Below are 14197 nucleotides of genomic sequence, written 5' to 3'. Positions count from 1 at the left end.
GGGGCGGGCATTGCCTTCCGCCTGAAGCCCGGCTAAGGTCTCTTAGGGAAAACCCCCGACGGCCGTGGCGGCTCGGGGGGAAAGGCTGGGGACGGAGCGGGCAGCAGGTGACGGGTCCCGAGCCCTCAGGGGGCCGAGGCCGCCAGCACCGCCTCAGCCCCGCCGCCGCCACCCCGGGCCGCCCGCACCGCCCGCGGGGCGCCATGGCACACCACCGGCCGTCACGTGACCGCGCCTCAGCCGCTGCGGAGCCGCCGAGCGGAGCCGAGCGCGGGTGAGGGAGCGGGACGGGGACACGGCGGGACCGGGACCCCCGGTGGGGCTGCGACCGGGGACACCACAGGGTTGGGGCAGGACCCCCCGGTGAGGCTGGGCCCCCGGCAGGCCCCGCTGCCGCCGTCCTCCTCACCTGGGCGCCCCCCGCGTTCCCTGCCGGCCCCCCAGCCTCACGGCCCCGCGGTCCAGGGGCTCTGGCGCACCCCCGCAGAGGCACCCCCTGCTCGGTCGGGTACATCCCGGCCCGTCTGACCCGCCCCGGGCCTTCCCCCCGGTGCAGGTCCCCTGAAAGGGGCTGGAAATGATCTCCCACATGGATCAGAAGGAGGAACTGTGGTTCTCCCACCTCCGCACCTACCGAGGCAAGGCCGAGACAGTGCTGAGCAGCACTTGCGCAGGTAAGGGGACGGTACAGTCATACAGTCACTGAGGTTGGGAAAAGCTCACGAAGATCGTGGAGTCTGACCATTAACCCAGCACATCTGTGAACCTATTGGTGAGTAAAACTGCTCCAGGATTCCCAGACCCTACAGAATGCATAGGATTGGTGATACCAGCATGGCCCACTGTCCTCCCAGTGGTCCCTAGCAGCAGCCAGTGCTGGGTCCCACAGAAGGCACAGGCAGTGGTGTGTTCCTGGGTGCTCTCCCAGGCCCTGGCACTCTGTGACTTCAGAAACTACTGAAGCAGACGTGCAATGTCTCAGTATCTCACAGCTCTCTCTGTATTTTCTTGCTGTCTGAAGTTGTGCATGTTTTAGCATCCATGACAGCTTGCAGCCAGTAGTTCCACAGCATATTCAGCTGCTTTGTGAGTTGCTGCTTTCTTTAGTTTACTTTGAAGCTGCCTTCTAATAGCTCACTTCATGTCAGTTGTTCTTAATTCAGAGCAGATGGTGCAGGAGGGATCCCCACCCACCCCTTGTGGTTTCATAGTCCTCTGCAGTACCCCTATCAGCTGCACCCTTTATCTCCAATACAGAAGCTGTTCTGTGCCTTTTATTATTCATGTCATGCTCTGTATCTCCCTCAGCTCTATTGGAATTTCTCTGAAATGGAGGATCCATCCCTGCCCTTGCACACAGTCAGGTTGTGGGGTTTGAGCTGCAAGGGCACAATTACATTCTCTTTATTCTCTGTTTTTCCCTGACAGTCATTAACATTTGATGAGCTGTTTTGTCTGCCTGGGAGCTGCAGTTTTCATCCATCTGCTCCAAGGGGCTATTCCCGAATGATATAAAGAACATCCTAGGCTCATCCATAGAGGAGCCCTCTATAGCAGCTGCTGGTATAGAGGCTGTTCCCCTCTGCACTTCTTTGTTTACCTGCAGTGAATGTCCTCTGTCATTCCCCTGTCACCTGGTTGGTCAGCATCATCAGGCTCTGACACAGCTCACAGTCAGCCTTTGTGTCTGAATAGCAGGATCATAAACACCTCCCCTTTGCCTTCCTTCCCACCTCATGAAGGTCATTCATCCCACGGCAGCTGAGTTTCCTTACCAGTTTTGGTGAAGGATATGAATGTCTTTGAGAATGCCTTTGGACTCCAGATCTTCCTTCTGCTAAAATTGGTGACATCTCTGAAGAACTCCAAGTGGATTCTCTTGAGAAAGAGATCCAAGGGTACCTTTAAGGTGAAACTTAGGTTTTTCCCAATGTCTGCACTTTTACTTATCTGGAGCTTGACTCAAATCTTAGCACTGGCAGTCTTGGGCACATCAGAGGCTTGAGATCAACCCAAATGGCATGGGCTGAAGAAGAACCACACTCTTCCTTGCTTGCTTATTAATTTTTTGCCAGTTCAGCCTTATACTTCCAGTGTGAATTCCTGAGCATTGTGAACTTCTTCTCCTTTCACTTAAAACACTTCCAGTGAGGTCCTGTCATCATGATTTTGATCAAACCCTTTACAGACAACAGCAACAGAGCAACTTCCCAAGCTCCACTGTCTGACCCACAGAGCAAGGGCTTCAGGCTGGGCTGCCAGAAATGTCCTTATCCTGTCTTTGGATGTCCCTCTTCTCTTTTCCTCCAGATCCCACCTGGATGGAGATATCCTAGTTCCAGTTTCTGTTGCTCTCATGGCACAATTTTCAGGAAAGCTATATCAAGTGTCAATGTCACACCAGGCTGCTGTAAAAGGCATCTCAGGAGTCCACTGTGAAATCCCATTGTGGTGTTTTCTTACACTGCCCAGAAAGAGGAAGTTCAGATGTGATCTTAGATCATCTGGGCTGTAATTCTGGACTCTTCAGTTCTGCAGTGCCTGTCCTGCTGCAAGACAGCACTTTCTTACCCAGTTCTGTGTGCTCTCCCATGCGTCCATGGGAGCAGAGTTGCCTTTCCTCTGTCTCTAGGACTGGCATAAGCCACGTTTGTTGTGTCTGATTTCATCCCTTAGGGCCTCCTTTGGGAGTGCCTCTCTCTGCAGCACCTGCAGCAGCAGATCAGGCATACTGCATTTGTTCTGCTGAGTAGGACAGCTCTTTGTGGCACTTCCATGACTCTCAGTTCAGCTTTTAATAACTCTTCAGATATCCTAGAAGAGCAGCCATCTTTCCTCTTCAAGCACTAAACTTTTACCTATAATAATCCCTTAATTTCAGTGGATTCAGGTTCTGTCAGAGCACACAGGGCTGTTCCCAGGGTTTGTTCCTGTGAACATACTGAGAAATCCACTGTGTAGTTTGAAGGGAAATATCAGAACTTTCTGTAAGAGTCAATCTGGTGAGTCTTTAGAATTTGATCCCTTTTGATTTTCCCTGTTTAAAGTTTCCTGTCTGTGACTTCTATCTAGATTCTCATTTTATTGCAACTGAAGATGGGATTGTGAGCAAAAAAGAGAAGAATCCCCAGCAAGGCATCCCTGGGCCAGCAGAGCTGGAGGTTTCATTCTCGGGACTTTCCAAGGAGAACAATTCCCAGAGTCCTGCAGAGGACCCAGTCATCCCACAGAGGTCAGGAAGGGTTCAGAGACCTCTGAAGAAAAGGCAAAGACGAGTGATGCTGCGTGGGAAAAGTTTCAGGAAGCTGCCAGATGTTATCCAGCAGAGAAATTCCTCTGTGGGGAGACTGATGGTATGTGGGGACTGTGGGAAGAGCTTCCGTGTGAGTTCCAACCTCGTCCAGCACCGGAGAATCCACACTGGAGAGAAGCCCTTCTGCTGCACCGCGTGTGGGGAGCGCTTCCGGCAGCGCTCCCATCTCACCCAGCACCAGAGGACGCACACGGGGGAGAGGCCCTACGGGTGCTCCGAGTGCGGGAAGAGCTTCAGCGTCAGCTCCAAGCTGCTCCGCCACCAGGTGACCCACACCGGGGAGAAGCCCTTCGGGTGTGCCGAGTGCGGGAAGAGGTTCTGCGGGAACTCCCAGCTGGTGCAGCACCGGCGAGTGCACACCGGGGAGAGGCCCTACGCGTGCGGCAGCTGCGGGAGCAGCTTCAGCGTCAGCTCGGCCCTGGCGCGGCACCGGCGCGTCCACACCGGGGAGAAGCCCTACGGCTGCGCCGAGTGCGGGAAGAGCTTCAGGCAGAGCTCCGAGCTCATGAAGCACCAGCGGGTGCACACCGGGGAGAAGCCGTACAAGTGCTCCGAGTGCGGGAAGAGCTTCACCGTGAGTTCGGCCCTCATCCAGCACCGCCGCTTCCACACGGGCGAGCGCCCGTTCGGGTGCTCCGAGTGCGGGAAGAGCTTCACGGTGAGCTCCCACCTCATCCAGCACCACCGCTTCCACACCGGGGAGCGCCCCTTCGAGTGCACGGAGTGCGGGAAGAGCTTCCTGTGGAGGTCGGCCCTGCTGCGGCACCGGTGGGTGCACAGCGGGGAGCGGCCGTACGCCTGCACCGACGGCGGGGACAGCTTCAGGCAGAGCGCGCACCTCACCCAGCACCGCCGCACCCACAGCGGGGAGCGGCCCTTCGCCTGTGCCGACTGCGGGAGGGGCTTCGCCGTGAGCTCCGCGCTCCTGCGGCACCGGCGCGGCCACAGGGCCGGGCAGCCCCAGGCTCTGGTCCCCGCGGTCCCCGTTCGCTCCACTGGCTGCCCTGCTCACGGAGCGGGAAGGCTCTTTCTCTGATGAGAACGAGTCCTGAAGGAGAGAGGTGCAAACAGGGGAGAGCCAGTGCGAGGAGCTGCAGGTCCGGAGAGGAGCGCGGACACAGCAGGGGCAGTTGGTGCTCGGGGGAAAGCTCTTGGGAGAGAAAGGACGTGCTTTGAAAAGGCTGGAATGTGCTTCGTGTATTTCACAGGAAGGTAAATGACTCTGTGCCTACATGTGGACAATTAACAGACTGAAGCACACGGACCATCTTAGAGCCTGCAACACTCGGTCAACAAAAGCTCCTGATCCGTGTTCAGAGGCGCTGAGCTCCCTCCCTCAGCCCACGGGCTGGAGCCCAAGGCCTGGTGCCCTCGGCCCCGAGCGCTGGCTGTCCACGTGTGCCCGCGGTCCTGCAGGGGCTGTGGGGCGGCAGCTGCGCTGGGTGCCGTAGCCGCAGCCGCCAATAAAGCTGCCGGTGCCACAGCACTGCCGCCATCTTTCCTTCTCGGCCGCCCTTTCCGGTCGCCAGGGCGCGGCGTCGCTTGCGCATGCGTGCTTTTGCACTCCGGCCGCCCTCCGGGGGCGGGGCCTTGGGCGGGGCCGGCCAGGTGAGCGGAGGGGCGGGGTCAGGGACGGCACGTGGTTTACCGCCCACCCCATCCATCGCCGGCTTCTGCGCGTGCGCAGTCTCGCGCTCCGACCGCCTACGGAGAGGGGGGGCGATCCTCGCGCGGCGCCTCGGCCGCCTTCGCCAATCGCCGGCGCGTGCCGTGCGCGGCTCCCGATTGGCCGCGCGGTGCCCCCGCGGCAATAAAGCCGGGCCGGCCGCGCCGGGCCTTTGTCTCTCGCCGGGGGCCGAGGGCGGCGGCAGCAGCGGTGAGTGCGCGGCGCGTCCCCATGGCAACGCGGCCGGGCCCGCGGGCCGTCCCCCTCCCTTGCGGCTCACACGGCGGGGCGCTGCCGGCGGCCGGTGGGCCGGGAAGCCCTCCCGGACCACCTCAGAGCCGTGTTTCCGCGCCGCAGCCCGCCGGGGCCCGGGACTGTCGCGGCCGACGTGACCGCCCAGGCACGGGTCGGGCCGAGCTGCTCGGGCCCACAGCTCCCGCCGCGAGCCGTGTGCCCGGGCGGGGCCGGCCGCTCGCAGCCCTCCCTGGTGCTGCCGTGTGGCCCCAGGAGCGAGCGCCTGCCCGGCGGCGTGTGCCAGCCCTGGCTCCTCGGAGCCCCGCCGTGACTCTGCACGGCTGCTCGTGAGCGACGCCTGGGGCTTCGGGAGCCGCGGCCCTGCGCTGCGTGCTGCCGGTGGCGATGGGGCCACTCGGCTTTCCTTGGCCGCGCAGAGCTCAGAGAAGCACTTGGAGAACCAAGGCCTCTTGTCATTCCACCTTTTCCGTTACTGGCCATCGTCCTGTTGAAGCCTCGGCCCCTCACGCAGCACTGCATTGCACGTAGCAGCGCTAGGTGCCTGTCACTGACCCTGCTTGGCGTCCCAGGCACAGCCGACGTGACTGCCAGGGCAGGCACTGGCTCTCCGCTGAACAAAGGCTGTTTGGTATCACTCTGTGTGTCTGATACAATGTTTTCTTTCTCAGCCCTGACTTGCCCCTTGTCTGTTCTCATAGCTAGGGTGAGAAAATAGGTTCTTGCTGGGCTGACACAAGTGCCACCACCACAGGGCAGCACTGGACAAGGTCTTTGAGGTCACCAGGAGCTTCCTTTGGTCAGTTTGTTGAGTTGCTGGGCTGCAGCTCTAGAAGACAGAAGTAGTGTTTGTGTGGGCACTGCTAGAAGTGTCTGGGACTTGAATTACTGCCTAAATTTAGGCTGTGTCCAGGTGAAATCTTCAACTTACCTGGGATCAGGTAATATGGTAATTTAGTCTGAGGTTCCATTTCCAGCAGCAGCCAGTGCCAAATCCCTCACCAGAAGGAGGTGGAGATGAGAATCTCCTGCTGGGATTGCCAGGTAACCTCTGGGATGATTCTTCAAGCCTCCAGGCCTGGAGTTCTGAGGTTTGTTTCTGCTGCAGTGATGGCAGGTCCAGCCACACTCTGAGCTCTGTGTGTGGGGAAATGCCTTGAAGTTGCATGCAAGTTAAACAGCAGATATGAACTCTGTACTTCCTGTGAGTTACCAAACTTCTCCCAGAGTGCCCAATCAAATCTAGGCTTTCCAGTGCTCCTTCCCTGCAGCAGCAGTGTCTTCTTCCTTCAAAAGGCTTGGATTAAATTTGGATTAAATGTCTTCCTACCCTGAGAAGAACAGCTGTGCATCTGGGGCGTGCAACTTGGTGAAGAGATGTGTGTAGGGACAAACTGTACTCATCTAGATAAGGTGGTGGTGTTTTCTTAGGGAGTTTGAACACTGTCATTGGGAAAGAAATGTTTGGAATGCTGAGGTGTCCTGTACCAAACCTCCTCCCCACTCTCCAGCCCTGCTATCCCAAGTTGGATTGCTCCCAGGCAGGCTGTGTCTGGGCACTGGGAGGTACCCTGAACATCAGCCAGCTCCTGGATGAGCAGAGCTCCCTGCAGCAAATGAAATGGCATTCCAGCCTCTGCAGAGGAGGTGGCACTGCCTGATCCTCCTCCTTGGCGTGTGGGACGTGCCCCCTTTCAGAGGAGCAGAGAAACCAGGGCTGTGACCACAAACTGGGGCTTGCAGTTGCCAGTTTTTGAGTAAAAGCAATGGTGTGTGGTGATGTGAGACACAGTGGCTCTGCCTGCCTTTCCTCCCAGTTCTGCAGTGGCCCAGCACAGGGGAGGATGGGCTTTGTGCTGACTTGTCTTGTTGGGGATGTGTCTGTGCTAGAGACTATATTGGGAAAATCTCAGCTTCCACATTTTCCTGCAGAGTTCTGCCCTCACCTGGGGCTACAGGGACTGGTGTTACCAGTGCCACAGAGAAGAACTTGTCAGGCTGGGCCCTGCAAAACAGGCCAGGGGAAACACAAGTATGAGAACATGCCAAAGGCCTTCAGTGACTTTTTGCATGGTAACCCCTGCTCCCAGCAGCAGACTGTGCTCCTGGGACAGTCATTCACCATTCCCATCAGCTGGGCTTCTACAGCACCACTGACAGGGTTGGGTGGAGGCTTCTGGGGCCCCGCTGGGTTCCCTGTGTGAGCACGAGCGTGCTCAGGCTGTGGCAGTGGAGGCTCTGGTGAGTGAGCAGGGGTGATGATCTCAGGGCCACCTTTGGCCATGGGGAACCCTGAGCCACTGCTGCTGTTAACCACTGATTTTGAGGCCTGACCTGGTGTGTTCCTTTGGGCTGGATTTGGTGTCAGCCTTCAGGCCTCTCCCAAGGGATGAGTGTGGCTCAAGTGCTCTGTAGCTCTGCTCTCATCAGCTGCTTTGTACCAGTGGCTGTTTCAGCCATGTGGAGACAGCACACCTCACCTCCAGGACTCTGGCTTTCTGAGAGTCTAAGATAAATTGGAACTAATTTGTCTAGTTTCCTTTTGGAATTGCATCTCCTGAGAAGGTCCTGGGCTGCCATGAGCAGAGCAGGCAGGGTGTCACAGAGCTGGTGCCACTGGCAGGTGGCAAGTGTGCTGTTCCTCCTGTGCCCATGACAGGCTCCTGGCTGAGCTCAGCTGGCTCATTTGCCTTTGTGCTTTGGCTTCCCTTCCCCACACTGGTCATTTCCCCACTCTGAAGCTGTGAGGAGTGAAGGTGGGTCCCTGAGTTGGGCTACCTAGTGAGTGATCACATAGCACAGCACCTGAAGCTGGATTCTGGCCTGGCCTCTATCCTGGGGTGGGGAGGCTGCATGGTGCCATGTCAAGGGAGAGGGGCTGCCACCCCATGTGACCCTGAATGACTTCTGTCCCAGCCCTGGGCTCCTGGCATCACAAAACAATGGACTTGGTCAGTCTTCCCCTGGGGAAGGCTCTGTCCCAGGAAACATAAAGATTCTGTGATCACAGGGGAAACCTTGACTGGTGGTGAGTCCCCCAGACCAGGCTGTGCCTGAGCTGGGGCAGCCTTGGGCTGCACCTGAGGATGGGGCTCAGCCCTGGCTCCTGGTTGGAGTGTGAAGAGCACTGAACAGGCTGTGAAACAGGCTGAGAAACTCTGGGGTGAGGAGCTGGAGAGCAATTAATTTCTAACTGGTGTGAGCTGCTGTGCCAGTGCTGGCCCTGTGCTAACCAGCTGCTTGTTGGCTCTCCCAGTCCCCAGCCGTGGGCTGAGCAGTGAATCCATGGATGCAGCCCAGCAATGGGGGCTGAACTGAAGTGGGGAGCACGAGGATGGCTCCCTTGGTGGGTGTTTTCTGAAGAGCCAGCATCAGCTTGGCTCCTTGCTCCTCTCCCAAGGCTGCCTGAAAGGTGGTGGTGGTGTTGCTCTGCACAAAGCTGATTACAGGTCCATTTTATAAATGAGCTGCCTGGATTTCTGTGCTCAGCCAGTGTAATCCAGGTGTGTCTCGTCCCTGCTCCTGGGTAAGGCTTTGTGCATCCTGTTACATCCAAGGAGATTTTATTTCCTCTTGCAGATGAGGAGGAGGAACTCAGTTACTTATGGGATTTGAAGTAAATTCTGCCAGGCAGGAGAGGAGGATGTGAGTGGGAGCAGGAGCTGTCTGCAGCTCACTCTGCTTGGAGAGTGGCCCAGGAAAGGCAGAGCAGCGAAATCTGCCCCTGCTTTGGAAGTTCCTCTATTCTGTCAGGGGGAATGTTCTTGTTTCCCCTGTGAGCTGCCTGACTTCAGAGCTCAGCTGGCCTAATTCACCACTGCATACTTCAGGGAAGTTTTGTACTTGTACATGTAGCTTGTTCTTCCTCTTGAGTGAAGAAGAGGGGCTTCCCTTTCCAGTTACTCTGCTCAGAGTGGGACATTGGGGGAAATACTTGGTAGCACCAGGGGAAAGCAGCCTGCTCACAAGTCCAGTGCAGATTCCCAACATGAAGGTCTCATCTTCAGCCAGGAGCCATCCTGGAGGGGGAAACAGAATGCAGGCTGCTGTGTTTAATGTTTTGTGAACTGGTGTCAGTGTTGAGTTCACTTGAAGTGGCTGAACTGAACAGGCAAATCTGCATCCTTGGAAGTGCCTGGTGTGAGGTGGAAACAGCCAGAGCCCTGCCTGGTAGGGCTGCTCAGAGAACTCCTGGTTCAGCATTTCACACCCATCCCTTTGCTTGCAGCTTCCACTGCAAGTCCCTCTCTGATTTTGCTTTTCAGACTGATCCCAGCAGTGACCACAATGCCATCAGCTCTGGAGAGCCCGGAGGGGGGAGAGGAAGACATTTTGCACTATGAGGAAATAGAAGATGATGCTGTCAGGTGAGTTCTGCCCTACACAATAGCACAGACACAGCCTTGGATAAGGCAAGAGATCTTCCAGGTAAAGGAGTGATCCTCCTCATCTGAAGAAGTGATCAATCAAATACATGTGCTGTGAAATCTTTGTAGTCAAACTGTACTGTAAGGTTGGAAGGGATGGGAAAGAGTGATCTGGCAGGGCTGACAACAAACGCTCGACTATGAAAGTCACATTTCAGAAACACTCTTGACTATTTGGCAGCTGTGTTTGTGTCTTCCTGGCCGAGGGGAGCCAGTTTTCCATGGCTTGCTGGGCAGGCTTCTTGTTTTGAAAACTGACTCTAGAGGTGAACTCTGCTCTGATGAGCTCTTGCCTTTGCAGAGTACCCAGGTCTAGGCAAGGACGTTTTCTAGGAGGTTACTTTAAAAAACAAGTGTTCTGAAAGCCAAGGCTTCAGACTTGGAAAACAGGAAGGCTGACTAGGGTGCTTTCTAGAAGATCTAGACGGGCTGGTTGACTTCTTTGACTTGACAGGCTCATCTTCATGAGAAGTTAATGTTTGCTGGCTCTGCTGGCACACTCAGTGGGTCTGGAGTGTTCAAAGCCTCTCTTAGAGCTAACACAAGTGTGCTAGCTGTAGCAAAGTAGTGATAAAAACTGTGAGGTGCACTTTGGCATGATTTGTGTGTGTGTTGATTCTGTACCAGTGTCCTGATGCTGAACCTGAAGGGTGGCTGTAGCCAGGGGGATGTGGGTCTCAGGCAACCACTGACAGGAGGAGAGGACACAGCCTTCAGCTGCACCAGGGGAACTTTAGGTCAGACAACAGAAAAAATTTCTTCACTGCAAGAGTGATTGGGCACTGGAATTGTCTGCCCAGGGAGGTGGTGGGGTCACTGTCCCTGGATGTGTTTAAGAACAGCCTGGATGTGGCACTCAGTGCCGTGGCTTAGGTGCTGAGGAGGTGTTAGGTCATAGGTTGGACTTGATGATCTCAAAGGTCTTTTCCAACCCACTTCATTCTGTGATTCTGTGTCCAGATAGGTGCAGTGCCTGGAGCCTAAAATCATATATTTTAATGTTTTGGGTCTTTTTTAAAACAAGACACCTTGTGAAAACTTGAAAAACCAGTGTAATGCAGGAGAAATAAACTTTTTAAGGGTATTCTTGCCCTGTTTTGCCATTCAGCTCTCATCTCTTCACTAACAATTGATATCCAAGTTGGGAAAGCTGAGGGACCTACCTGAGCCTTTTTTCTTCTCCAGCAGAAGATACCACCAAGGCCCCCATGCCCTTTAGCCTGCCCTGATGCTCCCCATATGCTCAAGGCTTCCTTGTGTAGTGTTGTTGGGCTCACATGGATGAGAAACAAAAGTCATGGTGCAAGGATCAGCAGGTCCTTGGCAGTTGCTTCAGCATCCTGGGCCAGAGCCCCTGGTAAGCCCCAGCCCTCCTGGAGTGGCAAGTCTGGTTGGCACATGGGCTGCTTCCTCCCGCAGGTGCCAGCTCAGCCTGCAGGGTGGCCTGAGGGTCCCACCTTGTACATCCTCTAAACTGGGATGGTAGGTGGTGGGGGATCCCTCCAAACACAGCAGGGACAAACGCCTTGCTGCATGAGGCAGTGGGGTGAAAGGAGCTCTGTTTGCCTGCAGCCCCATGGACCTTTCGGAGCTGCTGAAGGAGGGGACGAAGGAATCGCACGACCGCGCGGAGAACACTCAGTTTGTCAAGGACTTCCTGAAGGGCCGCATCAAGAAGGAGCTCTTCAAGGTGGGTGTTGCTCTGCTCCCCATCTCTGTGATGCACCCAGTGACTGATGCAGGCTCCAAGGCAGAGCCCCACAGCCTGGGGGTGCTATGGTGGTGGGCAGGGCAGAGCCTTGGCTCCTTCATGCATTGCCTGCCTGCTACAGGCTCTCCAGGCTGGTTTTGTGCCTGGCCTGGGGGTTTGCTCTTGTTTACCCCAGTTCCACGTAGGCAGGAGTAGCCATGAGATGAGTTGTGCCCATCCAGTGAGCAGCTTCTCACGTGAGCTGTGCTCTGTCCATAGCTGGCCACCGTGGCCCTTTACTTCACCTACTCTGCTCTGGAAGAGGAGATGGATCGCAACAAGGACAACCCTCTCTTTGCTCCTCTGTATTTCCCCGTGGAGCTTCACCGGAGAGAAGCTTTGGCCAAAGACCTCAAATATTTTTATGGGGAAGACTGGAAAGAAAAGATCCAGTGTTCAGAGGCAACTCAGCAGTATGTGGACAGAATCCATCACGTGGGACAACACGAGCCAGAGCTGCTGGTGGCTCATGCTTACACACGCTACATGGGGGACCTCTCAGGTGGCCAGGTGCTGAAGAAGGTAGCCCAGAGGGCCCTGAAGTTGCCTAGTACTGAGGAAGGGATCCAATTCTACGTGTTTGACAACATTTCCAACGCACAGCAGTTCAAGCAGCTTTACAGAGCAAGAATGAATGCTCTGGACTTGGACAGGAACACCAAGGAAAGGATCGTGGAAGAGGCCAACAAAGCCTTCAGATTTAACATGCAGGTACTAAACAAATCCCTTGATGTGTAGGTGCTGCAGCTTTTAGGTCTGGCCCAGGTTAATTCAGTCACACCACTCACCCAGTCAGTGGTCTGGGGCTGAAACCACCACAGCCCCTCCTTGAGGAGTTGGGTTTCTAGTTGAACTACCTCTTTCACTAGCTTCAGGCAGGAATTCCTCCCATGCTCCAACACCACAGCCAAGCACTTTGATTAAGGCAAAATTAATATGACTTGAAGATTCCCACAGGCTGTGTGGCTGTGAAGCAGTGAGGAGAGCAGAGCTCTTGTGCCAAGACAGCCTCAAACAGTTTGAGTGTGCTGCACCACCCTGGTGACAATTCATCTCCTGTCTCAGGTCTGACTTGTTGCCCTATGGTCAAAAATGTCTGGAGCCTCCCATAGCATTTGCCTCTCATCAAACCTGACCGAGCTGCCTTTTTCCCCAGGGGGTGAACACAGATTTAGCTACTGGATGGAAGTTTTAATCTTGTGCTTGTAGCAGGTCAGTGTGATTTGAACTGGCCAGAAACATGGTGAGGTGTGGTTGGCTCCTTTGTCAGGATCCTTATGGAATGCCATGGCAGCGAGAGGGGCTGCCTGACCACTGCAGGAGCTGGGATCCTCCAAGGGTCTGCAGCAGGGAGGGGAGAGCCTGTTGCCCCACACTCCCACCCACAGCAGGCTGGGAAGTGAGCAGCAGAGTGGTGCTGCCTTGCTCCTGGCTCTGACTGAATGCTCTTAGGATGGGCTGTGCCTTCCTGGAGCTGCAACATGTGCCGGGTGTCACCCCAGCTCTGCAGTGGATGCCTGGAAAGGTGTCTGGGGACAGGGAAGCAGGAGTGGTGCTTGCCTGTTCCCCAGATGATTGCAGGGCTGTGGCTGAGAGCTGCCTGGCTCTGCCTGCTTCATGTACTCACTGTGACCACTTGCAGGTGTTTGATGAGCTGGACAAGATCGGCAGGTCGCTGGGAGAAGAAGCTCAAGATGGAGGCTTTCCAGTCCATGATGGAAAAGGAGACATCCGCAAATGCCCTTACTATGCAGACAAACTGGGTAGGTGGTGGCAACGAGGGAGCTGCCACGGGCGTGTGGCACAGGAGTGGCAGGGCTAACGGTGCTTTCTGTGTCCTGCAGGCACGGCAAGCCCTGGCTGCCCCTTCCACGCTGCTGTGGGCCTGGCCAGGCAGCCCCTGGTGCAGCTGCTGCTGGCAGCCTGCATGGCCGTGGCAGCGGGAGCTGCAGCCTGGTACATCCTGTGATGGGCACAGTGTGGCTCTGCCTGGGGGCAAGGGGAGAGATGTGCCCTGCCTGCTTTCCGACCTTTCCCTTACTGGTGGTGAGTTGGCTGCAGAGTGGAGTAAGGAAATAAACAGGAATCCTGTGGGACTGTCCAAGCCTCCTTGCACACCACTGTAACACGTCTTTAGCTGACTAGTGCACGGGACTGGTCAGTGCCAGGGGGTGAGGACTCCTCTGCAGCACTGCCCTGCCCAGGCTGGGGCAGCTTTTAAGGCTAGAGCTGTCCTGTCCTGGCAAAGGCTTCACATGCTTGGCTTTTCATCTCCATCCCTGAAGCAGTGTCTGGAGGAGGTTTCCTGCCCTGGGTTGCATATGCAGAATGTGTCATCAGCCTTTCAAACAACGAGCATTTGCTTTCCTACCCTGAGAAGCTGAGGCTCTGTCATGGGGCTGTTGGCTCAGAAGAGTGTCCTGTTTGATGCAATGTCTGAGGAAGCAAGTCTGACTCCTGTTGGAGGGAGCTCCCTGGGTATGGGGGCAGGACCATGGTGGAGTATGGAGGTGACAGATGTGTATTGTGCAACTTCAGGGTTGAGGGTTGGTTGTTGGTTATTTTTCCTGAAGCCTTGACTGAAATAAAAAGTTGCAATGCTGTAGCTGGGGGAAGCCAAAAGCACATCATTGTGAGAATGGGGAGGGGGCTAAGGTGGAGAAAGGGAGGGCCATCCCAGACTGTTTCACTTGTCTCTGACTCATGCAGTCCCTGAGAAACCTGCCCTGGCACCCCACTGTCCCTGCTATTTCCCCTGGGCTTTCCATGTGGTGAGGCTCATTGCCCTG

General features: G+C 55.9%; 2 protein-coding genes across 4 annotated transcripts; both read left to right on the top strand.

Moving 5' to 3' along the window:
* The first annotated feature begins 558 nt into the window (after window positions 1–558).
* LOC121350793 (zinc finger protein 501-like) lies at window positions 559–4359 on the top strand. 2 transcript variants are annotated; one of them, XM_041462452.1, is made up of 2 exons: window positions 559–674; window positions 3073–4359. In XM_041462452.1, the coding sequence occupies exons 1-2, from the start codon at window positions 578–580 to the stop codon at window positions 4347–4349; spliced, it is 1374 nt and encodes a 457-aa protein (XP_041318386.1). In that variant the 5' UTR covers window positions 559–577; the 3' UTR covers window positions 4350–4359. The 2 variants fall into 2 exon arrangements, with proteins under 2 accessions (XP_041318386.1, XP_041318388.1); XM_041462454.1 differs by having other exon boundaries at window positions 643–772.
* A 796-nt stretch (window positions 4360–5155) lies between these two features.
* Window positions 5156–14013, top strand: HMOX2 (heme oxygenase 2). Of its 2 annotated transcripts, none has more exons than XM_041462455.1 (6): window positions 5156–5189; window positions 9497–9598; window positions 11231–11348; window positions 11628–12119; window positions 13051–13171; window positions 13253–14013. In XM_041462455.1, the coding sequence occupies exons 2-6, from the start codon at window positions 9519–9521 to the stop codon at window positions 13375–13377; spliced, it is 936 nt and encodes a 311-aa protein (XP_041318389.1). In that variant the 5' UTR covers window positions 5156–5189; window positions 9497–9518; the 3' UTR covers window positions 13378–14013. The 2 variants fall into 2 exon arrangements, with proteins under 2 accessions (XP_041318389.1, XP_041318390.1); XM_041462456.1 differs by lacking the exon at window positions 5156–5189 and adding an exon at window positions 10847–11015.
* Window positions 14014–14197: the final 184 nt, after the last annotated feature.

The sequence above is a fragment of the Pyrgilauda ruficollis genome, unplaced genomic scaffold (genome assembly GCF_017590135.1).
Source record: "Pyrgilauda ruficollis isolate IOZ18807 unplaced genomic scaffold, ASM1759013v1 scaffold16, whole genome shotgun sequence".
NCBI classification, from domain to species: domain Eukaryota; kingdom Metazoa; phylum Chordata; class Aves; order Passeriformes; family Passeridae; genus Pyrgilauda; species Pyrgilauda ruficollis.
The sequence above is the reverse complement of the archived record's forward strand: the minus strand, read 5'-3'. Positions and strand labels throughout refer to the sequence as shown.